At 42.8% G+C, this 26,257-nt stretch overlaps 1 protein-coding gene across 14 annotated transcripts in view; it reads left to right on the forward strand.

The window, feature by feature from the left end:
• The window catches only part of LOC127005851 (NGFI-A-binding protein homolog), a 193,014-nt gene that overhangs the window by 116,786 nt on the left and 49,971 nt on the right, over window positions 1-26,257 (forward strand). For 10 of the 14 annotated variants that reach the window (XM_050875129.1, XM_050875131.1, XM_050875133.1 and 7 more), the window contains exons 5-8: window positions 578-788; window positions 5,774-6,077; window positions 13,423-13,482; window positions 23,501-23,701. In XM_050875129.1, coding sequence (XP_050731086.1) covers window positions 578-788; window positions 5,774-6,077; window positions 13,423-13,482; window positions 23,501-23,701 — 776 coding nt within the window. The remainder of the gene's footprint in view (window positions 1-577; window positions 789-5,773; window positions 6,078-13,422; window positions 13,483-23,500; window positions 23,702-26,257) is intronic. The other 4 variants (XM_050875139.1, XM_050875141.1, XM_050875140.1 and 1 more) reach the window with 2 other exon arrangements.

The raw sequence follows: 26,257 nt of genomic DNA on the forward strand, positions 1-26,257 counted from the left end.
CCCATAACCCATTTTCTGTCTTATAATAACACTTCTTTTCTCGTTTTCTCTTAACTAACAACCTCGCGTTTTCCCTCTCACCCATTTTTTATTTTATAGCAGCCACTCTTCCCTTTCCTTTAACTAACCATACCCCATTTTCTCTCTTTTTATAATTTTATCTTTTATAATAACACTTCTTTTCTCGTTTTCTCTTAACTAACAACCTCGCGTTTTCTCTCTCACCCATTTTTTATTTTATAGCAGCCACTCTTCCCTTTCCTTTAACTAACATTTCTCTCTTTTTATAATTTTATCTTTTATAATAACACTTCTTTTCTCGTTTTCTCTTAACTAACAACCTCGCGTTTTCTCTCTCACCCATTTTTTATTTTATAGCAGCCACTCTTCCCTTTCCTTTAACTAACCATACCCCATTTTCTCTCTTTTTATAATTTTATCTTTTATAATAACACTTCTTTTCTCGTTTTCTCTTAACTAACAACCTCACGTTTTCTCTCTCACCCATTTTTTATTTTATAGCAGCCACTCTTCCCTTTCCTTTGACTAACCATACCCCATTTTCTCTCTCCCGCAGCCATGTTCCAGATCCCGCTGCTGCCCAACCTCCCGCCCTCAGTCGTGGCGGGGTTTCCCTCCCTCAGCGGGCGGGGGCTCATGGGCACGCCCACGCCCACGCCTACGCCCACGCGCCCCTCGCCGCCCATGATCACCGCCAGCATCCACCCAAACCACAACTCTAGTCCAGGCATCACCAAGGACACGATGCCCAACATGAACAGCAACAGGTACGACAGCGCCGGGTTGAGACACCTTGATTACTTCACCTTGTTTGGTTTACGTTGATAGTTTACCTTGATTATATTACCACGACTACCTTGACTAGCTTGCCTTGATTAGTTTGCATTGTTAGTTTACCTTGATTAATGTACCTTTCTTAGTTTACCTTGATTATATTACCACGACTACCTTGACTAGCTTGCCTTGATTAGTTTGCATTGGTCAGTTTACTTCGATTTCGATTAGTTTGTTTTGCTTAGTTTACCTTGATTATATTACCACGACTACCTTGACTAGCTTGCCTTGATTAGTTTGCATTGGTCAGTTTACTTCGATTTCGATTAGTTTATTTTGCTTAGTTTACCTTGATTATATTACCACGACTACCTTGAATAGTTTTCCTTCATTAGTTTGCATTGTTAGTTTACTTTGATTTTGATTAGTTTATTTTGATTAGTTTACCTTGATTAATGTACCTTTCTTAGTTTACCTTGATTATATTACCACGACTACCTTGAATAGTTTTCCTTGATTAGTTTGCATTGTTAGTTTACTTTGATTTTGATTAGTTTATTTTGATTAGTTTACCTTGATTAATGTACTTTTCTTAGTTTACCTTGATTATATTACCACGACTACCTTGAATAGTTTTCCTTGATTAGTTTGCATTGTTAGTTTACTTTGATTTTGTACTAGTTTATTTTGATTAGTTTACCTTGATTAATGTACCTTTCTTAGTTTACCTTGATTATATTACCACGAATACCTTGAATAGTTTGCCTTGACTAGCTTGCCTTGGTTAGTTTACTTTGATTTTGATTAGTTTATTTTGCTAAGTTTACCTTGATTATATTACCACGAATACCTTGACTAGCTTGCCTTGATTAGTTTGCATTGGTTAGTTTACTTTGATTAGTTTATTTTGATTAGTTTACCTTGATTAGTTAGGAAGTTTGGATTTACCTGAGATAAGCCTTGTTTTTTTTTTTCTTTTGGTATTTATTTTTCTTATACTGCTTCCTCATTTCACTTCCTTTTCCCTTTCCCTCTTCCTTTTCCCTTCCCCCATATTTACCTTCCTCACTTTTCCACATGCTCTCCGTCTATCCCTTCCTTTCCTTCCTGCCTTTTCTTTCACCTCCTTTTATTCTCTTTCCTTCCTATACATACATTCGTCTTCCTCTCACCCTTTTCTTTTTCTCCACCTGGCTTCCCTTCACTCCCTTCCTCTTCTCTCTACCTTTTCTCGGATCCCATCATTTCCCTCTTTCTTCTACTTGCAATACCCCTTCTTTTCCGCTCCCTCCATCCCCCTGTTTTCCATTCCTCCCTCCACTTTCCTTTTCCATTCCTCTCCTCTCGTAACTCTACTTCAATAACTTCATTTTCCCTCTCTTCTATTTTGCAACAACCCTTCTTTCTCTTTCATCCACCCACCTTCCTTTCTTCCTTCCTTCACCACCTGTCTTCCCCCCCCCCTCAGTCGTCCCAGGTGGAAGGAAGACCGCCGCATCGTCTCTCTGTATCGTCCTTTTGTCTCCTGTTATTTATTCAAGGGCTTTCAGTTTCCCTTTGTTTAGCCTCTTTATTTTACGGCCCAGTCTTCGCTCCCTATTTTTTTTACCTCCCTCTCTCCTTCTCTCCTTCTTTCTCTCTAAGTACGTCATTTTGGGTCCCTCTGAATTGTTTTGATGGTGGAGGGGAGGAGGGAGGGTAGTGGTGGTGGTGGTGGTAGTTGTAGTGGTAGTGGTAGTAGAGGGAGTGATATTGGCGTTAATAGTGGTGTTGGAGGTTGTAATAGTAGTGGTAGTTGTTATTGTAGTAGTTGTTGTAGTAGAAAAAGTATATAGTAGTTATTGCTGTTGTTATTATTGTTGTATAGATGTACTTGGCCGTAAGCAACAAAACAATACCAAAAAAAAAAAAAAAAAGAGTAGAAAAGAGGCTTAGACGAGAGGTGGAAATGAACGCTTAATGCTTATATTTATCAGAGAAATTAATCAAGAACCGAGACGCGTGTGTGTGAGAAGTGTGGAAAGTAATAAGTGCAGGAAAAAGTAAAGTCTTAGGTAAGTAAGTCTCCTTTATACACGTGTTTGTGAGCCTCTTATATATGTGTAAGTGAGGAGGAGGAGGAATGAGAATACGAGTGACTTTCTAGAGAGAGACAAAGACAGTTATAACAATAGAGGAATATGAGAAGTTTTAGGAGGATATGTAATGTTGATGAGTACTGGAGATGCTTATAACTGTATCTTTTCATCTTAGACCATTACTTTATTTCCTTTTATTTAGTGTTTGTGTGAACGTGTTGAGAGGTATTTGTAAGTAGTTTTAAGATGACAAGTATAACGTTTTGATGAGTACTGGAGATGCTTATAACTGTATCTTTTCATCTTAAATCATTTCTTTGTTTCCTTTTCATTAGTGTTTGTGTGAGCGTGTTGAGAAAAATAGTTATAAAGAGGTATTTGTAAGTAGTTTTAAGATGACAAGTATAACGTTTTGATGAGTACTGAAGATGCTTATAACTGTATCTTTTCATCTTAAGCCATTTCTTTGTTTCCTTTTCATTAGTGTTTGTGTGAGCGTGTTGAGAAAGACAGTTAAAAAGAGGTATTTGTAGGTAGTTTTAAGATGACAGGTAACGATGATGAGTACTGAGATGCTTACGACTGTATCTTTTCATCTTAAGCCATTTCTTTGTTTATTTTTCTCAAGTGTTTGTGTGAGCGTGGATGTTGAAAGAAAAGCATATTGTGTTGAGAAAGATAGTTTATATAGAGAGAAATTGGTAGGTTGATAAGTACTGGCAATGCTTATAACTGTACCTTTCCATTTTAAACCATTACTTTGTCTCTTTCCATCTTAAGTGTGTGTATTGTGTTTAGAATGAGGAATCAGTCTGTATTTAGTAGATGCGAGTTGTTAGAGATCCTTATAACCTTACCTTTTCTTCTTAACCCATTAATTTCTCTCTTTTCATCTCAAGTGTGTGTGTGTGTATGGGCGTGGATAAGGGAAAAACAGCAGTAGTAATAGTAGTTGTGTTACCATAAGAACTGTATGTATAATGACGTGTTTAATACTGACTAAATAAAGCTGGTTGTCGGCCACAGTCATTGGCGAGGATGGGGCCAATGAATTGCTTTGTGAGAGATTATGAGAAAACAGACCTCTCACAACGCAACTCTAACGGATGGAGGCCACATCATATAAAAAGTAGTAAAGTAGTAGTAGTAGTAGTAGTAGTAGTTGTAGTAGTAGTAGTAGTAGTAGTAGTAGTAGTAGTAGTAGTAGTAGTAGTAGTAGTAGTAGTAGTAGTTGTAGTAGTAGTAGTAGTAGTTGTAGTAGTAGTTGTAGTAGTAGTAGTAGTAGTAGTAGTAGTAGTAGTAGTAGTAGTAGTAATGGAGGTGATTAAGGAACTGTGTGTATTTAAGTAAGTTTCAGTATTGTCTATGAAGCGAGACCTAAAGTTTTTGTAGTGAGCTAAAAGTAGATGAATTTAAGTGAGCTCAAAAAATTTAGGATAAGTGAAAAGTGAGGCGAATACGAAAAACAATAAAGTGGACTATATTATTAACCTTAGAGCTGTGTAGTTGAAGTAGTCATAAGTGAATATAAGTATTTAGTGGAGGCGATAAAGTGAAATACGCGGATGACTTAAGTAAGGGTTCAAGCATCTATCCATCCACCCAACCATCATCCATCTACTTATTTACTTGTTTACTTTTAAGAGCTGAGGGCAAGAGTTAGTTGGGTAAAGAAAAAAAAGAAAAAAAAGAACGGGAGACAGAACAGAAGACGTATGCCTGCTTGTGTGTTTTCCGAGTTTGCATAAATGTAACTCACCGGGAGGAGGAGGGGGAGGAGGAGCCGGAGCTGGAGGAGTGGGAGAAGGGGAAGTTGGAGAGAGAAAGGAAGGGAGGGAGAGTGAGTGACGGAGAGAGAGAGAGAGACTCCTGGGAGGTACATATTTCAGGTTCCAACTTGAGATACATAACTCCAGCTGGTTTTTTGCCGACATTAGATAGGATGCAGTTTTAAGGAGCCGTTTTCTTACTTTCAACTTTTCGAGTGAGTGAGCAAGAGCCAAGTTGGTGGAGGAAGAGGAGGAGGTGGAGGAGAAAGAGAAGGAGGAGGAGGACTTCTGTTGTTGTCTTGTGGGGCAGCTTAAAAGGGGGAAGAAGGAGAAGAGTAGGAGAAGAAGGAGGCGGAAGAGGAGGAGGAGGAGGACTTCTGTTGTTGTCTTGTGGGGCAGTTTACAAGAAGGAAGAAGGAGAGGAGGAGTAGTAGAAGGAGGAGGAAGAGGAAGAGGAGGAGGAGAAGAGAAAATGTCAGTCTCACTTCCTGTTAACTCCACATGTTACTTAAGTTAATTAATTTGTTGATGCTACTAATGTTCACGTCATGATTTGTTACTAATTATTATTATTATTTTTCTTACCAGGTGATAATTTATTAACTGAAGGACTAACTAATTAACCATATATATTACCTGTTAATCAATACACTATTCAGAGATATGTCCATTTAGTAATATCAAATTCAATCCCATACTTCATATTATTGTAGTTTAGTGATGTTTTTTATGGTCATTTCACATTTGGTTTGAGGATAAAATGATTTAGGCCCCAGCAGCCTTCTCTCTAACCTAACCTAACTTAACGTAACATGTTCTGGCTTAGTCGGAGAGGAGTCATTGCTTGTTTGTAGACCGACCAATGATGTACACTCAGTAGGAAAAGTGGGCGGGGCTTAACATCGACCTTAACGTGAACGACACTACTATTGATGTTAATAATGGTAGTTTACCAAGGTTCACTAATGATGTTCCCAGACTCTTCATCACATCACTATTGGTGTTGCTAAAGACGTTACTACCACTGTTCCCTTTGATATCACGTCTGACACTGTTGCCAATCCTCTCTTGAATACCAATTTACCAATATTACTTTTATATGACACTAATGCTTCTTCTTTGTGGGCGCAGCGTGGGCGGCGTTCGGGACGTGGTGGGCGTTATCCCCTCCACCCACTCCATGCCCCTGACCACCGCCTCCACCACCCCCGCCATGCCCGCCTCCACCATTGCCGGCTGCACCTCAAACGCCCGCGACGGACCGCTTGGGCTCGGGGCCGCGGGCATGGGGGGTCCGATGCCCATGGGTGGCGCGCCCCTGGGAGGCATGGGTACGGGCACTGGGGGAGGCATTGGGGGTTCCAGAGGCCCCTCCCCCCACCACACCTCCCCCACCCACCCCGGCATCCTCCCCCCTACATCAGTCGGCTTACAGGTGAGTTATGTGTTGTGTGTTTGTTTGTTAATTAAGGACACGTGTCGATGCGCACCTGGATATGTACACACACACACACACACACACACACACACACACACACACACACACAAACACACACACTAATATAACCCATTCATTCTCCTCCTTCCTCTTCTTTCCTCTTCTCCTCGTCATCCTCCTCCTCCTCCTCCTTCTTTCCGTACCCATCATATTTACACCCAATCCTCCCTAAAACACACACACACACATACACACACACACACACACACACACACACACACCAGGTAAAGCTAAACATAATCTCTCCATTCCATCACAAACACACTCTTCTTCCTCCTCCTCCTCCTCCACCTCCTCCTCTTCCTCCTCCTCCACCCACGGAACCATTCTATGTGTTTACTGCTTTCTTCTCGCTTCCCCCCCCCCCCCCCTTTCCCCCCGTTTGTGTTATCCTTTCCGCGGGTCTTTTCAAACACCGGCGCGGCCATAATTAAAGCTTCTTCCTCCTCGGCGTTTCATGTGATTGTCTGTTTGTCAAAGGATTTCTCTTCAAGATGTAAAGAACGCGAGAGCTGAGAGAGAGAGAAAGAGATGAAGAGAGGGGACGGGGTGGAGGAGGAGGAGGAGGAGGAGGAGGAGTTTTAAGTGGAATGAGGAAAGATGACGATGCCTCTGTTTGTCTGTTTGTTTGTGTGTGTGTTTTTTCTTTGTGCTTTTTCTTTATCGCTTTTCTTCTTTACCTCCTCCTCCTCTTCCTTCGTCCTCTTCCTCTTTCTCCTGCTTCTCTCCCTCCTTCCGCTTCTTCTTTCGTATCATAATTCTCTCTCTCTCTCTCTCTCTCTCTCTCTCTCTCTCTCTCTCTCTCTCTCTCTCTCTCTCTCTCTCTCTCTCTCTCTCTCTCTCTCTCTCTCTCTCTCTCTCTCTCTCCTGTTTATTTTTCTTTCCTCCCTTTGCTTCCTACATTCCTTCCTTCCTTCCTCTAATCTTCTTTCTTTCTGTTATTCATATACTCATCTTTCCTTTTTTCTTCCCTCCCTCCTTCCTTCTCTCTCTCTCTCTCTCCGTTTCTTCCTCACTCCTTCCCTCCCTTTCCCACCTCTCTCTCCATTTCTTCCTCTCTTCTCTCTTTCCTTCGCTGTTTCTCTCCGCTTCTTCCTCCCTCCATTCTTTCCTCCTACCTCCTTATCTTCCTTCTTTCCTCCCACTCACTCTCTCCCTCCCACACCCTCTCCCTCCCCCCCTCTCTCTCTCTCTTTCTCTCTCTCTCTCGCTCTATCTTCTCCTGTGATGATAATAAAAAAAGGTGAAAACAATAACACGGCTGGGGAGAAAAAAAAAGAAGAGGAGGAGGAGGAGGAAGAGAAAAACGGGAGAGAATTAACAATATCTCGCTTGACAACATCCTTGGGCTCTGTGATAAATGGAAGAGAGAAGAGAAGAGAGAGAGAGAGGGAAGCAAAGACGGACCTTCACCACCACTACCACCACCACCACCGTCCCTTCAGCATCCACAAAGACCAAAACTCTATTCTCTCAACTCATGATTCTCGACTCTATGTGAAGATTGTGGTGTTTGGCGGGCTAGCATTCTCCTGCCTCCATACCTCCTCTGTTCCTCCTCCTTCTTCCTCTTCTTCCTCTTCCTCCTCCTCCTCCAAATCTCTTTCACACATCAATGGCGTCGGATGTATTTTTCTCTTCGCCCATTTTTTTTTTCTTTGGGCCATTAAAGAGATTCAAGACCCAAAAAGATGGTTATTGAAAACAGGAAAACACCACCACCACCACCACCACCCACCACTACCCACCATACAGGCCTTGTTTGTGATGTGGTGGTGGTGTAATGGAGATGATGGTGATGATTGATGATGGTGGTGATGATGGTGGTGATTCTGTTAGTCAATCAATGGATGTATTGTGTTAATGGCGAATGGAATGAAAGGAAGAGGAGAAGATGAATAAAAAAGAGAAGAAAGAGGAAGAGGAGAAGGAGGAAAAAGAAGAGAAGAAAGAGGAAGAGGAGAAGAAGGAAAAATAAGAGAAGAAAGAGGAAGAGGAGAAGGAGGAAAAAGAAGAGAAGAAAGAGGAAGAGGAGGAAGAGTAAAAAGAGGGAAAGTGATGATAGTGACCGCCGTGATGATGATGATGATGATGATGGTAATGATAATTGTTTTTGGCATCATTATTATTGTTGTTGTTTGCGGTTCAGGTTATTCCTTTGTTTTTACGTCCTTCATTTTCTTTCCCTTTTTTTCTTTCTTCCTCTTTGTTATTCATTCTATTCATCGCCTTTGAATCGTCCTGGGTTTTTTTTTCTCTTTCCTTTTCTCTCATCTATTCTTCCTCTTCCTCTTCTTCTTCCTCCTCCTCTTATTTTTTTCCTCATTATATCTTTTTTTTACTCCTCCTCTTCCTTCTCTTCCTCCTTCTCTTCTTTTATTTCTTCCCTTATTTCATCTTATTTTTTTCCTTTACTCCTCCTCTTCCTTTTCTTCCTCCTTCTCTTTTTTTATTTATTTCCTTATTTCATCTTAATTGATCTTTTACTCCTCCTCTTCTTTCTCTTCCTCCTTCTCTTCTTTTATTTATTTCCTTATTTCATCTTAATTGATCTTTTACTTCTCCTCTTCTCTCTCTTCCTCCTTCTCTTCTTTTATTTATTTCCTTATCTCATCTTAATTTTTCTTTTACCTCTCCTCTTCTTTCTCTTCCTCCTTCTCTTCTTTTATTTATCTCCTTATTTCATCTTAATTTTTCTTTTACTTCTCCTCTTCTTTCTCTTCCTCCTTCTCTTCTTTTATTTCTTTCCTCATTTCATCTTCATTTTCCACTTATTCCATCTCCTCTTCCCCCTCCTCTTCTTTTTCCTCCTCTTCGATTCCTTCTCTCATTTCATATTCATATTATTTTTTTAACATTTCTCTTATTCCACCTCTTCCCCCCCCTCCCCCATCTCTCTCTCCGTCCTCTTTTATTTATTTATTCATTTTTTTCTTATTTCCTCTTATTCCACTTCCTCTCTTCTCCTCCTCCTCCTCCTCCTCCTCCTTATCTTTTATCGTATTCCTAATTTATTCTCCATTCCCCCTCTTCCTCTCGTTTCTCGCTTCCTCTCTCTCCCTCCTCTTATCTTTTGTTGTTTCCTCTTTACCCGCTTCATCACATCCTCGCTATTCCTCTTTTTCTCTCCTGTTTCTATTTCTCTTATCTTTCTCTTTCTCTCCTCCTCTCTCTCATTCTCTCTAGATATATACATTCTCTTAAAAGCACTCAGTTACCCCTTTATTCTCTCTCTCTCTCTCTCTCTCTCTCTCTCTCTCTCTCTCTCTCTCTCTCTCTCTCTCTCTCTCTCTCTCTCTCTCTCTCTCTCTCTCTCTCTCTCTCTCTCTCTCTCTCTCTCTCTCTCTCTCTCTCTCTCTCTGCCAGTCTCATTTTCTCTCATTTTTTCTTCTTCTCTTTCCCTTCTCTTCCTCATTTCCTCATCCGTTATCCCTTTCCTTCCATCTCTTCTCTCGTTCTCTCTTCCTTTTTTTTATCTTCTCTCCCTTTTTTTCTTCTGCTCTCGCTCTCGCTCTCGCTCTCTTCTGTAAGTTTGTAAAAAAAATATCGTATCATACAGTTTATTATCTTCCTTGACGTTACCTTCCTTGTTTTTTTTTTCTTTGTTTTTTTTCTTGTTTTTTTCCTTTCCTCCAGTCACACTTAGTCTTTATAGAATGTGGAGTGTGTGTGTGTGTGTGTGTGTGTGTTTTGTCATCTTTTTCTTTCTTTTTTTTCTCTTGCTTGTGTGTGTGTGTGTGTGTGTGTATGTGTGTGAGTATGTGTGTGTGTGTGTGTATGTGTGTGTGTGTGTGTGTGTGTGTGTGTGTGAGTGAGTGATATGTTGACGAAGTGTTGTTGTCGTTCTGTGTGTGTGTGTGTGTGTGTGTGTGTGTGTGTGTGTGTGTGTGTGTTTGGCTGACTGACTTGTTGACTACCTGGCTGTGTGTGTGTGTGTGTGTTTGTGTGTTTGTGTTTGTCTGTCTGTTTTATGTAAGCATGTATGTGTGTATGTATGCATGCATGTATGTATATATGTATGTTTGCATGGCTATTGTTCGTGTATGTGTATGTTTGCAAGGGTCATTAATCATCTATCTATCTATATATTTATCTGTATCTATCTGTCAATCAATATCTATCTATCCATCTATCAATTATTTGTCTCTTCCCCTTTTTCTCGTTCCATTTGGCTCCTGTGTTCATCTCTCGCTTAAGTAACGATCAGAACAACACAGCAACAAAACAATAACAAAAAGAACATGATTAATAGCCAAAACGCTTTTCATTCATGTCCATTACAGTATCAACTTGTTTTCAGCTTTATGAAATATTACAGAAATCATAACATCGCTCATTAACTGAAGCGAACATCTTTTAATCATTTCTTAACTTAGAAGTCAAGAGAAGCGATTTTGATGTCTCTTAAAGGGTGGAAGAAAGGAAGAAAGGAAGGAAGGAAATAGAAAGAAAAGGAAAGAAGGATATTAGTGGTGGTGGTGGTGGTGGTACAGTTGTGTCAGTGGTGAGAGTAGTGGTGGTGGTGGTGGTGGTAATGATAGTGGTGGCGGTGGTGTCAGTGATGGAGTGATTAATGAGGTAGCTAATGAGGAGGAAGTGAAGAGAAAGAGAAAGAGCAGGAGGAGGTGGAGGAGGAGGAGGAGGAGGGAGGGAATCGATTGCGAATTTGTGAGAAAGACAGAAAAAGAGGGAGGGAAAGATTAGGTCGAAGCGATTGTGAGGGAAATTAGGAGCCCGTGGTATTGACCCTCAAAAAAAGTGCAAGGAAATTTGTGGGTTTTGAAAGAGAGAAGATTTGCGATGAAGAAGAGGAGAAGGAGGAAGGTGAGTTAGAGAAGAAGGAGGAAGAAAATCACTAAAGAGGAAGAAAATGAAGAAAAAGAGAGAATTTGCGAGTTTTAAAAGAGATTTCCGATTAAGAAGAAGAAGAAGAAGAAGAAGAAGGAAGAGGAAGCAGGTGAGTTGCGATAAGAAGGAGGAGGGAGAGAAAGAGGAGGAAGAAAATCACTAAAGGGGAAGAAAATAGAGAAAAAGAGAGAATTTGCGAGTTTTGAAATAGAGAAGATTTGCGATGAAGAAGAAGAAGGACGAAGGTGAGTGAGAGAAGAAGGCGGAGGAGAAAGAGGAGGAGGAAAATCTCTTAAGAGGAAGAAGATGGAGAAAAAGAGAGAATTTGGGAGTTTTGAAAGAGAAGATTTGCGATTAAGAAGAAGAAGAAGAAGAAAAAGAAGAAGGACGAAGGTGAGTCAGAGAAGAAGGAGGAAGAAAATCACTAAAGAGAAGATGTAAAGAAAGAGAGAATTTGAGAGTTTTAAAAGAGAGAAGATTTGCCATGAAGAAGAAGGAGGAAGAGGACGAAGGTGAGTTGGGAAAAGAAGGAGATGGAGGAAGAGGAGGCGAAATAAAACAGTAAAGAGGAGAAAGTGGAAGAGAAAAAGAGAATAGGTGCTTTAAAAGAGAGAATATTTGGGATGAGGAAAGAGGAAGAAAGAAGGAAGAAGGAAGGAAGAAGAAGGAGGGATGATGAAAAAGGAAAAAAGAAGAAAGAAGGAGGGAAGAAGGAGAAGGAGAAGGAGGAGAAAGAAAATCACTAAAGAGGAGAAAGAGGAAGAGAAAGAGATAATTTGTGAGTTTTGAAAGAGAGAAAATTTGCACTGAAGAAAAAGAAAATGGAGAAGGATGAAGGTGAGTTGAAGTAGGAGGAGGAGTAAGCGAAAGAAAGTGACTAAAGGGGTGGAAGAGGATGAGAAAGTGAGCATTATATTGGTGGAGCAAATAACACCAAGAGGAAAAGGTGAAATAAGGGAAAAAAATATGAAGAAATACGAATATGATCATGACCTCACTTTCGGCCACCTCTTTGGATTCTTTTTAGGAGCAGCGAGTAGCGGGCTTTTTTTATTATTGTTTCCTTTTTTGTGTGCCCTTGAGCTGTCTCCTTTGTTGTAAAAAAAATTAACTCTGAAAATAAGAATGATGAAGTGAAAAAGACGAAAGAAAGGGAAAGGAAGGTAAGCAGTCTCAAACACACCTGCGTACCCAAAGTTAACTAATTATTCACAGGTATGAAGATGAAAAAGAGAGGAAAAGAAGGAGGAGGAAAACGATGGCGACGAAAAATAAGAAAAGGAGGAGTAAGAAGAAGTAGTGAGAGAGAGGAAAAGAGAAAAAAGAAAAGAGGAGGAGGAGAAATACGACGAGAATGAAAAATAAGAAGAGTAAAAAGAAGAAAAGTAGGTTAAGAGGAAAATACAAGGAAAGAGTATTATCAGGGGTCAGACTTGAACGGAGTGATAAATACGATGAAAAATGTATGAACTGATAATATACAGGATACGAAAAAAAGAAAAATAGAGAGAAAGGAGAAAATTAAGCGATAAATATTAAATGGACAGAAAGAATAATGGAGAGAGAGAGAGAGAGAGTATAGTTTGTGTCACCTGTTGTTTTTTTTCTGTTTATTTATCTATCTATCTAACTATCTATCTGTATCTATCTTATACACAAACAAACACACAAACAAAAGCGTTACAAAACCTTTATCAAAATCACCACCACCATCACCACTGCCCTTACCTATTGCATTCCCCTTCCTCCCCTTCCCTTCCCTTCCTTTCTTCTCATTGCCCCTTCCATCCCCTTCCCTTCCCTTCCCTTCCCTTCTCTTCCCTTTCTTTCCCTTCCTTTCTTCTCATCGTCCCTTCCCTCCCCTTCCCTTCCCTTCCTTCCCTTCCTTTCTTCTCATCGTCCCTTCCCTCCCCTTCCCTTCCCTTCCTTCCCTTCCTTTCTTCTCATCGCCCCTTCCCTCCCCTTCCCTTCCTTCCCTTCCCTTCCCTTCCTTCCCTTCCTTTCTTCTCATCGTCCCTTCCCTTCCCTTCCCTTCCTCTCTTTTCTTCGTCCCTTCCCTCCCCTTTCCTCTCCTTCCCTTCCTCTCATCACCCCTTCCCTCTCCTTCCCTTCTTTCTTCCCTTTCCTTACCACTTCCCTCTCCTTACCTCACTTCTTTCCCTTTCCTCTGTATCTCCTGTTCCTTCCTTCTCCCCTTACCTCCCCCTTCCCTTATTTCCCTCTTCTCGCCCCTTCCCTCTCTATCCCTCTGTTTCCTTTCCTTTCCCTCCCTCCCTTCTTCCCTTCCATTGCCCTCTCTTCTATCCCTTCCTTCTCTCTCTTCCTCTTCATCACTCCCTTCTACCCCGTCCTCCTCCCTATTTCTCTCCCCCTCCCCTCCCCTCCCCCCCTCCCCGCCATGCTAACCTCACCCCGTTCTCTCTCTCTCCCACAGAACTGCCACGGTACAATGTCGGCAGAGAAGAATGCTGAGTTTTTTCTTCCCCTTATGAAGGTAAACAAGCACATTTTATTCGTCTTCTTTTCCCTCTCAAACACCGCGAATCCACTCACTCAGCTCACTCCACTCACTCACTCCACCTCCTCACTCACTCCCTCACTCGCTTAACTCCAACCCACTCCTCTCCCTAACTCCACTCCACTTCTCTCTTCCTCCACTTTCCATCTCTTCCTCCTCCTCCTCCTCCTTTCCTTTTTCCTCCTTTTCCGCATTTATATATATTCTCTACCTGTCTATCTATCTATTTACCTACCTATTTGTCTATCTATCTATCTTTCTATCTATCTATCTGTCTCACCTGCGTCTTCCTCCTCTATACTTTTTTCTTATTTTTATTCTTCTTTCCTCCTCTGACTCCTTCCTCTCCTCCTCCTCCTCCTCCTCCATCAGCATCAACTCCATACCACCCCCTCCCTTACACACACACACACACACACACACACACACACACACACACACACACACACATACACACAACACACCTTCCTTTTTCTTACCTTTTCCACCGTATGGGTTTTGGTTTTACTTTTTTATTGTGTCGGTTTCTTGGATAATTATGTTTTGTTTTCTCTTGTTTTTTTCTATTATTTTTTTTTCTTTTACTCGTGTTCTCTAGTTTTTTTTCTCTCCTCTGATCAGTTTCCGAGCCCGTTTTTTTTTTCTTTTTTTTTTTCTTGCCCCGGCATAGTATTTTGTTTGTAATTAGACTTTCTTTTGGTCTATGATGATTTGGTTATTTATTTTTGTTTTATTTTTCTCCTTTTTTGTCACTTCTCATAATTTTCCTTGTCCCTCTTTTTTTTTCCTTCTTTCTTCATGTTCGCGATTATTTCTTATTTCTGAGGATTGTGTTTTCTTTCGTCTTTCAGTGTTTATTTTTTTCTTTTACATCTGCTTTTTCTTCTCTCTCCATTTCCTCTTTTTCCTCCTCATTTTCCTTTCCCTCTTCTTTGTACTTCTCATTTTCTGCTTCCTTTTTTTCATCCGTTTCCTCGATTTTCCTCTCTCTCATTTCACTCTCTTCTTTCTCCTCACTCTCTTCTCTTTTCTTTATCTTCCTTCTTTTTTTCCTCCTCTTCTTCCTCACATTATTTGAATTTTTCTCTCAATTATCTCATTTTGACATTTAACCTTTTTTTTGTTATATGATTTCTTCCCTTCTCTTGCTTGTCATCTTCATCTTCTTCCTCCTCCTCCTCCTCCTCTTCCTTTTTAAACCTGTATTTTTCTCTATTAATGATCAAGTCTATTTTTCCTTTTATTTTGTATGTCCAACGCGCGTCTCTATTAGTTTCCTTTTTATTTAATTTCGTTATTTATTTCTTTTAAGTATTTCCTGTTAGTTTATTATGTTTGTGCGGATGGATGCGTGGATGTAAATGGGTGTTGAGATGGTGATGGTGATGATAATGAGGTGTGGCGGTGGTGATGATGGTGATGATGGTGATGATGGTATTGATGAGAACTGAAGAGAGGAAGAAAGAGAGGAAGGAAAGAGAAAATGGGAGAAGTTGATAAGAAACCGGAAAAGGGAAGAGGAGGAGGAGGAGGAGGAGGAGGAAAGACAAGGGAAGTAAAGGAAAATAGGATGAGAAGCGGAAGAATTGAGAGAGAGAGAGAGAGAGAGAGAGAGAGAGAGAGAGAGAGAGAGAGAGATTTATAACACACACACACACACACACACACACACACACACACACACACCTTGCACACCTTTACCTGCTTCTGGGTCACCTCCGCGCACCTGTTCCCTAAGATAGTTTGCAAGACGTTCACTTTTTTTGCACCCTCACCCCTTCACCCCTCACCCCCACACCCCGTCACCCTGCACTCTTATGTATGTGTATTTACCCCTGCACCTCCCCCTCTCCCCCTCACACTTCCCCTCACACCCCCTCGTCTTTGTATATATAGTCACGTGATGTTTCGTAATAAAATGCAAACTGTTTACTTCTGTTCGTATTCTGCGTAATGTTCTGACTGACTGATTTGCTGGACGATTGGCTGACTGGTTGACTAATTGGCTGGCTGGCTGAGTGAGTGACTGATTGGCTGCTTGACTGACTGGATGACTAAGTGACTGGTTAATTGGCTGACTGGCTGATTAGTTAGCTGGTTGACTGTCTGGCTGAGTGAGTGACTGACTATCTGACCAAGTGACTGACTGGCTGACTGACTAACTGGCTCTTCCTCTTACCTCGTCACACCTGCCTACACCTGCGTTACACCTGTTCACGCCTGCACACCTGGATACTGTTACACCTCGTCGCCACACCTGACTGCCGCGATACACCTGTCTGCCCCTTTGCCCCGCGTTACACCTGGCCCCTAGCGCACACCTCCCCGTCACGCCTGGCCCCTCGCGCACACCTCCTCCGTCACACCTGGCTGGGCTCGTTACCTGTGAACCTGTCCCTCGCCTGACCTTTTGTGCCCCGCCGCGACGACCTGTCAGAGGAAGGGAGAGAGAGAGAGAGAGAGAGAAAAGAAAAAAGTGTGGAAGAGAACAGATGAAGTGAGAAATGGAGGGAGAGAACAGTAAGAGGGAGGGGTGGAGGAAGAGAACAGGGGGAGTGATGGAAGAAGGGAGAGAGAGAGAGAGAGAGGAGGGAATAGAGAGAGAGAACAAAGAGAAGGATGAATGAAGAAGGGAAGGAAGGAAGTATAGAGGAAAGGAGAAGAGAGGAAAAGGATGAGAGAGGAAAACCTATGAGAAGAAGAGAAGGAATAGAAAAAAGAGAAAAAGAAAGAAAGAAGAAATAAAAAAGAGGAGGAAAGGAGGGGAAAAAGGAGAGGAGGAGGAAAAGGGGAGAAGGAAGGAAGGAAAAGGATGAAAGGAAAAGAAAGGAAGAAAAGTGGAGAAAAAAGAAGAAAAATGAAAATGGAGGAAAGGAAGAGAGGGAGGGAGGGAAGGAGGGAGGAAAAAAAGGTACAAATAAAAATTACAGTTACATGGGAAGGAAAGAGAAGGGAGGGGGAGGGAAGGAGGAGGGGAGGAGAGAAGAAGAGAAGAGAGAGAGAGATTAGGTAACTTAGGATGGCGGTGAGAAATAAACAGGATGATGAAGGAGGTAAAAACGATGGAGGAGGAGGAGGAGGAAGAAGATGAAGAAGAAGAAGAAGAAGAAGAAGAAGAGGAGGATAAAGAGGAGAAAAACAACCAAAGCAGGTCAAAGAAAAGAGGGATAATGAACCTGAGGAAAAAAAGAAGTGCGAGAGAGAGAGAGAGGAAAAGAAAAAAAAAGTTTCCCCGACTCCCAGGACACGTCAGCCGTCAGACAAGGGACAATAAGGCTTCTTGTCCCGTGCCTTTTTTTATTTCCCTTCTCTTTTTTTCCCCTCTCTGATGACAGGCCGGAACAACCCCCCTCACCCCCCTTTAACCCCCCTCTATAACCACCTTACCCCCCTCTATTTAAAGCTGAAAAAAACAAGATATAAAAACAATAGGTCGTGAGGTCTTGCTTGCATGCACGAAGGTAGGGAAGGCCAGGTAAATAGGTAGGCAGGTAGGTAGGTTAGGTAGGTAGGTTGACAGGTTGGTAGGTAGGAGAGGGAGGTCTATCTTCTACCGTATAAAGAATAGGGAGATGAAAGGTTGAGGGAGGGAGGAAGGGAGGGTGAAGGAAAGGTCATGTTGGGAAGGTATTTATGACAAGGGAGAGGGAGGGAGAGCGGGAGAAAAGGAGGGAAAGAAGGATGGAAGTGAGAGAAGTAAGGTTAATTATACGAATGAAGGAAGGAAGGAAAGGAGAAAGGGAAAGAAAATAAGACAGCGCACTAAAGAAATAAAGACAGGAGAAGGAGGGAAGAAGGGAGGAAGGAAAGAAGGAAGAGAGGAGCGAAAGACGAAGGAAGGGTAAAAGGAAGGAAGAAGGAGGAAGAGGGAGGAGACCAAAGAGGAGGAAAGAGCAAGGAAATAAAAGATAAAATAGAGTGCGAAGGAAAGGAAGAGACGAAAATAAGGAGAGAAAATGAGGAAGAAAGCAAAGTAAATAAACAACAACAATAAGAAAAAAAAGGAGGAAGGGGAAAAAGAAGTAATAGAGAAAAAATATAATCTGAAGAGAGAGATGTGAGGAAGGAAGTAGAGATAAAGAGAGAGAGGCGGAGGTAGTGAGAGATAGAGAGATTAAGGGAAGGAGAGTTGAGAGTGGAAACTTAGCTAAAAGGAGGAGATAAAATATTCTTTGTACCATTTCTCTCTCTCTCTCTCTCTCTCTCTCTCTCTCTCTCTCTCTCTCTCTCTTTCTTTATTATTCTCTCCTCTTCTTTTCCTTCTCCTCTTTTGTCATTTTCTCTTTTCCATTGTCTTTTTCCCATTTCTTTTATCTTTTCTTCCTTTCCTCTTCCCTCCATTCCTTTTTTTTTTTACTTTTTTATATTTCTTTTTCTCTATTTTTTTTTTTTTACTCTTCCTCTTGCTTTCTTATCATTGCCTTTCCTCGCTTCCTTATTTTCCTCCCTTAACATTTTTCCTCCCTTCTGCTTTGTCTCCTCTTTCCTCTTCTTTTTCCTCCTCGTCTCTCTTTTCCTTTCCTCTCTTTTCCCTTTGCATTTTTCTACCCTGTCCTCCATACTCTTTCCTCTCCTTTCTTTTGCTTTCCTTTCCTTTCCTCTCCTTCCATCCCCTCCCCTCCCCCTCCCCTCCCCCCTCCCTCCCCCCCCCGTCATCCCGTGGTTATCGAGAAAAGAGAACTCAACATTGATTTCCTTTTAGAATGGCGTCATTAGTTGTGGCTCTTAATCTATACTCGAAGTGTGGGAGGGACCCCTTTCTTCCTCCTCCTCCTCCCCCTCCTCCTCCTCCTCCTCCTCCTCCAAAGGGACAGGACACAATCTACACACCCACACATACATTTACCGCCTCCACCTCCTCCTCCTCCTCTTCCTCCTCCTCTTTCTCCTCCTCCTTCTACGGTTGCTACTACTAATACTAATACTACTGCTATTACTACTACATCTACGCATACCTCCTCCTCCTCCTCCTCCTCCTCCTCCTCCTCCTCCTCCTCCTCTTTCCCCATCTCCCAAGCAGCTTCCTCTTCCCAAATCACCCCCAACACACCCTTCCTCCTCCCCATCAACACTTCCTCATCTTCTCTTATACCTCCTCCTCTTTCTCCTCCTCCTCCTCCTCCTCCCCATCTTCCCCAGCCTGCGTATAACATTATTTAATCCTTCCCCATTTAAGGAGGCAATAGCTATGCTGCAGCCTGTTCCTCCTCCTCTCCTCCTCCTCCTCCTCCTCCTCCTCCTCCTCCTCTCAAACGCCCACCGCCGTCCACTATGAAATAATATAATGCGTGTTTTCTCATTTATTTTGTTGATCTTTCATTATATTGTTTTTTTTTAAGGTGAGTTAGTTTGTTATTAAGTTCAGTGAAGCATCGCCTTGGACTCCTCTTGTTGTTGTTTTTGTTCCTCTCTTTCTTCTTGTTTTATTGTTTTCTTCCCCTTTTCTTCTTCCTCCTCCCCACCTTTCCGTTTCCTCTTCCCATATCTTTCTTCTTGTTTTCCATTCACTCTTCTTGTCCCTCATTTCTCCTTCCTTTATCCCTCTTCCTTCCTCTCTTTTTCCTCCATTCTTCTTTTCTTCAATTCTTCTTCCCCTCCCTATCCTTCTTTTTTATATTCCTCTCGTTTTCTCTCCGTTTCTCTGTTTCCTTTTTTATCACATCCTCTACTTCTTCCCCTATTCTCTTCTTCCTTCTTTCTAATCCTTCCTTTTTTTACTCTATTCCTATTCCCTTTTTCTCTCTCCCAATCATTATTCTCCACTCGTCCCTATCCCTCTCCTTTTTCTCTCTCCCTACTCTGCCCCTCCCTCCCCATCTCCCTTCCCCCCCATCCTCACATTAAAGATAATTATGTATTGCCTTTAATATTTCTTGCCCTCTCTTTTTTTTCTCTCTCTCTCTCTTCCTCCTCCTCCTCCCTCGCTGTCATCAACTCAGTAAAATTACAACGCCAGTTAGACACGTTTATGGCTCTTCATGATTTCCGAAGCCAGAAATAAAATCAGCTTCCATTTTTTTCCCCGTCTTTTTTTTCCTAGGAGGGGTGGAGGGGGTGGAGGGAGGCGTTCGTGTTGTATTGTGTTGCGTGGTAAAGAAAATAATAGTCGTCGGGCCAAAAGAGTCGTTAATGGTTCCTTTAGTACAATTTTGGGGAGGTTGGATTAGGTGTGGCGTGGTACTTCTCTCTCTCCCTCTCTCTATCTCGCCCTCTCCCTCTCTCTCATTCTCTCAGTCTCCTTTCCCTCCATCCTTCCCTTCCTCTTTTCCCTGTTCCTCCTTCTCTTCATCTTACTCCTCCTCCTCCTCCTCATTTTCTTTCTCCTCTCTCACCTCCTCCTCCTTTCCGATGCTTCCTTTTATGCTTCTTTCTCCTCTACTTCCCCTCTTCTCCTCCACCTTCCATCCTCCTCCTTCTCCTCTTCCTCTTCAACATTCTCCTTTTCGTTTTCTTTTCCTTTCCCTCTTTGATGCTTTTTTTTTACTATTTTCTCCATCTGTTTTTCTCTTACTTTATCTTTTTTTTTTCTCCTTTTCCTCCTCCTCATCCTCATCCTCATCATCATCATCATCCCCTTCCTCCTCATCTCCTCTCAATTTTTCCTTCTCGTCCTTTACTCTTTCTCCTCCTCCTCCTTATCCTCATCCTCCTCTGCTATCTCTTCCTGCTTCCATTTTCTTTGCGTCTAGATGGAAGAAAACGGGTAAACAAACAACAGAAAACGGACATCCGGTTCCGCTCTCTGTTAATGCCGTGTGTGGACAAAGCCTTTTTTCCTTTTTCTTTCCTTTTTCCTTTTTTTCCTAGTAAGTATTGTCTTTTTTAGAGGAGGGAGGAAAGGGAGGGAGAGATTTTTTTTATATATGGGAGTCAGTTGTGTTGGGGTGAAGGGAAGGAAGGGAGGAAGGAGGAAGAGAGGAGAGGGAGAAAAGGGAGAGAGAATGGAGGAAAAAGAGAGATAAAAGAGGGGAAGATAAAGCTTGTGATGGCGGGGTGGATTAAAGGAAGGAAGGGTAAAGAAAGGAGGAGGGAGGAAGAGGAAAGGAGAGGAAAGAAAGAATGGAGAAAGTAGAATGAAAAGAAGAAGGAGGAGAGTGGAAGAGGGAAGAAAGGATAAGCTAGTTGTGGATGGATGGAGGAAACGAAGGAAGATGGGGTACAGAGAGAAGGATAGAAAAAGGAAAACAGAAAGGGAAGAGAGAGGAACGAAAATGGAAGGTTGAATGGAGGAAGAGAAGGAATAAAGAGGGAGAAGGAAGAGGACTGAATGGAGGACGATAAACGTTACTTGGAGGAAGGAAGAAAGAGAGACAAGGAGGAAAGGAGAGAAGAAGGAAGGTCGGAGGGGAAGAAGATATAGAGGATGAGGAGAGGAAAGATGGTGGAATATGGAAATGATAGAAGGAGAAGGAAAAGGAAGGATTAGCTGGAGAAAAGGAGAAAAGGAAAGGGGAAAATGAAAAGGCAGGGGAGAGTGGGAAAAGAGGAAAAGAGAAGATACAGAAAAAGGAGAGAACCGATGGTGTGAAGATGAGGGAAAGGGGAGGTAGAAAAAGAGAAGAGAGAGAGAGAGAGAGAGAGAGAGATGGGGGTAAAGGGGGTCAATGGACTACAGTAATGGTGGGAAAATAAGTTTTTTCCCCATTTTCCTGTTTTTTTCCTTCATAACTTTTTTCTTTATGTTGTTTACTCTTTTCCTGTTTCCTCTTCTATTTTTTTCTTATTCATTTTTTTGTTTTTTCTCGCTTATTTATTCTATTTATGCAGTTGTTTTTCTTTCTATCCCTTCAAAAACATAATTATCTGATTGTCTCCTTCATTGTCCCTCTTTTTATCTCAACATTCTCCCTATCTTCTTTTTTCTTCCTTCCTCCCATTTTCAGTTTTTCTTCAGTTTCTTCTCTCTCAATTCCCACTTTTATTCCCACTTTTTTACTTAATTTTTCTTCTCCTCGTCTTCTTTCTATTTCTTATTTTCATTTGTCTTTATTATCATCATTCATCTTTTTCTATTCCTTTATTCCTTACCTTTTTCTTCCCTTTTCCCCTTTTCTTATTTTCTCCCTTCTTCCAATTTTTCGTTATCATCATTCTTCTTTCTCTTTTCCGTTATTCCTTCCCTTTTTCTTCCCTTTTTCCCTTTTCCCCTTCTTCCAATTTTTCTTTTTACTTTTTTTTCTATCGCCTTTTCGAAAATTGGGATCACACAGCTCGCAGTGCCTTGGCGAGCGTTACTGTTATTGTTACGAGCGTCTCCTTCTCCTGTTGTTCCTGTTGTTTTTGCTGTTGCTGTTGTTGCTGTCTCCTGCTGTTATTATCGACTTTCTGTTATCGTGTTAGGGTCTTAGCGCTCCTCCTGTTCCTGAAACTGATGATGATGATGATGTTTGTTGTTTTTTGTTGTTTTTGTGTTTCCTTGTGTCCTTCCCCTCGTTTGTGTTGCTTGTGTTTCAAAAGTTCCAATTGCTCTTAGTTATGTCAGTCTAGTGTTTCTTTTTTTTTTTTTACTTAAGTCCTCATGCGTTTGTTTGTTTTTCCTCTTTTTCATGGGATCTATATTTTTTTGTGTTTCATTAGATCCGTGTTTCGTAATCCATCAGTGTTTCGTGTGTTCCAAAGTGTTCCATCATCATCAGTCACCAAGCAAGTATTTTATGTTTTGTCTGTTCGTTTTCCTTTCTGGACACAGCTGATGCCTTCGTGTCCCGTTCGTGATGTGTTTTGTTGTGTTCTATTCGTGTACGTTAAGTGTTGCGGGCGGGCGATGGTGTGTACGTATGCAGGGATAGCGAAACACACACACACACACACACACACACACACACACACACACACGTACATAAATCTTTTTGTTTATGTGTTAGCTCTGTGTCTTTAGGGGAAGGTGAGAGTGGTGGTGATGGTGGTGGTGGTGGTGGTGATGGTGGTGGTGGTGATGGTGGTGGTGGTGGTGATTGTGGTGTTATGTTTTCACGTTTCCCCTGTTTCAATATCTCCAGCGTGTCAATGTAAAGTCGGCAAAACATGGGTATTCACACACACACACACACACACACACACACACACACACACACACACACACTGGTGAATGAGGCCGATCTTGTATTGCTATGTGTGTGTGTGTGTGTGTGTGTGTGTGTGTGTGTGTTCTATGTATATCCTCTAAACCCCGTGACGCAGCTTAGAGGAACACTCACACCCACGTATTTACTCTTAATTAAAGGAGTAGGGGGAGGGGGAGGGGGTAGGAGAAGGGGAAGGCAAGGGGAAGGGACAGGGAGTCATCAAACCCACTGTTCATGCGAGTCTGCTGAGGTGCGTCTGCTTGTCTGTCTGTCTGCCGTTCATGCCTTTTTTTGGGTCATTGGCTGAGCAGTGAGGTGAAGCAGGACCAGCAGGGGGGAGAGGGGGAGGGAGAGCCACCCCCCTCCACACCGCCCCTCCACCCCCGACCCCGACACCCCCAAGGCAGCAGCAGGTTGGAGCCATTCGCGCGATGCCCACCCCTCCACCCTCCCTCTCCTCCTCCCCGCCCCCCCTCCCTTCCCCCCTCACCCCCCTGTTTGGAAAAATATAACAAGATGTTGTCCTTGGCGCCCCCAAAAGACAGGGCCAGTAGAGCAGGTGTTTCGGCGGCGCGGGCTGGCACTGCTGCTTGCCCAGTGCCGGTGCCGCGCCGTGTGCTGTGTGCCGCCCGGTGGGTCTGTTGTGCCACGCCCTGACCACTCCTGCCTCACAGAGCGGCCAGCCTTGGGCCTCACTCACTCACTTTGCCATCCATGAATGAGAAGCGCGTGCCGCCAGAGGCCGCCGCTGCCCTGCCCTCACGCGGCAGCCATGATCACGTTCACTGTAGTCTGTCAAGTTAACAAAGAGATGATGATGATGATGATGATGATGATGATGACATGAGATGAAATGAAATGAAATGAAAGACGAGAGAGAGAGATGTTGAGGCCTGCGACTACTGGCGGACATCTTGTGTGTTTTTCAGAGCACGGGTGTTGAGCACCACCTCCAGTACCCCCCTCCCCCCGGCTCCCCACTGCAGCTAACGCCTGTGCTGCTCATGTCACAAGTGGAAAGGCTGGCGGACACGGCCTACGATCTGGTGCGCAATCTACCCCCGTTCGAGCCCAAGCCACAACAACAACTAAACAACAACAACAAGCGCAAGATGTCCAAAGAGCTCGAGGTAGGCGGCGTACCTCATAAGTAGGCTGAGTTAAGAGCATGTGTAGGCCGCCCACGCCACCACCACCACCACCACTACCCCGCCCACGCCCGCCCACACCCACGCACGCTAAGGGAGGATGTGCGTTGCTGAGGCCCATCCGAGCGTGACGGAAGGAGGAGGAGGGGAAGGACGAGAAGAAGAAGGAGAGGAGGAGGAGGAGGAGGAGGCGGAGTGTAGTTTAAGGAAAGAAGCCACACACCTGACCCGTCATCGTCTCGTCACCCAAAAATAGCTTCCCTCAGACGCCTGGAAGCGGACGAACAGGCGATCTGAGACTCTGTAAGGGAATCTAAGCCTCTGTAAGGGAATCTAAGCCTCTGTAAGGATGCCAGCGTTCTTGGGTGACCACAGTGAGCTCGCCGCCGCGTCGCCTCGACCCCCGAAGGAAAACAGAACACTCGGCTACGTCTGGGTGCTTACTGGGGCGCTGGGGGGGGGGGGGGACATGGGGAGTGGCACGGAGGGGAGGGGGGGCATCTTGTGGGGCGGGGCGATGAGGAGGGGAAAAAAAGGGGAGAGGGGGAGGAGAGGGGAGGAGAGGAGGATGGGTTGAGTTGGTCACCACCACCACCATCACCACAACTATTATCACCACTACCACCCACCCACGTATACACCGCTTGCCAAAACACCACTCATTATACACACACACACACACACACACACACACACACACACACACACACACACACACACATACACACACATTCTTCCTTCTTCCCTTGTGCTACGGAGACAACGACACCTTCTTCTTCTTCCTCTCTTCCTCTTTTTCACTCTTCTTTCCCTCTCTCTCTTGCTTCTTTGTCGATTCTTTTTTCCTTCTCTCCTTCCTTGTGCTACAGAAAACCCTCCTCTCTTTTCCTCCTTCCTTCCCTCTACTTCCTCCTTCTCTCCACCTCTCCTCCCTCCTTACCTTCTTCCTTACTTCTTCCCCCTCTCTGTACCTTCTTTTCTCATCCCTTCGCATTTTCTTGCTTTACTCTTTCCCCCTCTATTTTCTTCCTTTCCTTTCTTCCTTCCTCCCATCCTCCTTATCTTCTTCACTTTTCATATTCTTATTTTATTCATTTGTTCATTTATTCTTCCCTCCCTTTCATTAAACTTATCTTCCTTTCCTCCTTCCTTTCTTCCTTCCTTCCTTTCGTTCCTCCCTTCCTGTCTTCCTTATTACCTCCCTTCCTTCCTTCATCATTTCCTTGAGCTACATAAACCTGAACAACAACATCATTCTCTCCCACCCTCCCTTCCACCCTCCCTTCCTTCCCCCCTTCCCTGCTTCCTCTATGAGTCTGATGACCCTTCCTGCTCCTTCAAGGCCGCTCCTGAAATAGCCTTCGTTGACACATGCCGAAGAGGAAAAATACGGGAGAAAAGGAAAGTTTGAAGCAGAGAGAGTGAGAGAGAGAGAGGGGGTAGAAGAGGGGGAGGGGCGGATGATAAGAATGAACAAGGTGAAGAATACAGGAAAAGAAAGGAAAGGAAAGAGAGAGAGGGAGATAAATTTGACCGCATTCCGCCTCGAGAGTGTAAAAGGTTTGATATTATGTTTTGTTTGTTATTTGTTCGTTGTATTTGCTGCTGTTGTTGTTGTTATTGTGCTTGTGTCTCCTTTGTTGAGGCGGCGAAATGAGAACCGAAACTGTATCCGATCTTTGTGTGTGTGTTTATGTGTGTGTGTGTGTGTGTGTGTGTGTGTGTGTGAAGGCAAACACACACACACACACACACACACACACACACACACACACACACACACACACACACACACACACACACACACATTCACCTCTCCGAAATTACACACCAACCAGAGGAAAAAAAAAAAAAGATAAAAAAAACACTCAGCGAGACAACAATGAAGCAACAAATGGCTTTGAAACGCAACCAACGACAAAAAATGTATATAATACAGCAAAAACATAAATACAATAGCCAAAAACAATACCACAGCAATAAAACAAATGATACAACAATAACAAAAACAATAGAAACGACCTTTAAAACCTTAGAAATAAAATACAGTAGAAGAAAAAATCAGATAAATGAGTAAAATAAAACAAAATTAATAAATATAATCAAATAAATAAAAGATAAATAGACATATGAGAAAGGGAACTTAGTGAAAAATAATTAAGTTGTACATTTTCAAACAGGGAATCAAACTAGGGAGGTATCGGAGAAGACCTCAGATTCTGCTTATAATGAAATCTAATAACTATCACTATATTAATTAACGAAGGAAACGATGAAAATTAATGTTAAAATAGTAGTTAGCGTTGTAGTAGTCGTTATGTAGTCGTTATGTAGTCGTTGAAATTATCGTCTTGGTGACTTAGAATTGAAAAAGAAAGAAATAGACATGCCAGAAGAGAGAGAGAGAGAGAGAGAGAGAGAGAGACCATGAGTGACTAACACCATCATCACCACCGCTATCACCACCACCACAACCATCAGCCAACACAATCACCACCACCAACCACCAACCACCTCCACCACCATCACCATTCTTCA

This window comes from Eriocheir sinensis, chromosome 31, assembly GCF_024679095.1.
Source record: "Eriocheir sinensis breed Jianghai 21 chromosome 31, ASM2467909v1, whole genome shotgun sequence".
Taxonomy (NCBI): Eukaryota; Metazoa; Arthropoda; class Malacostraca; order Decapoda; family Varunidae; genus Eriocheir; species Eriocheir sinensis.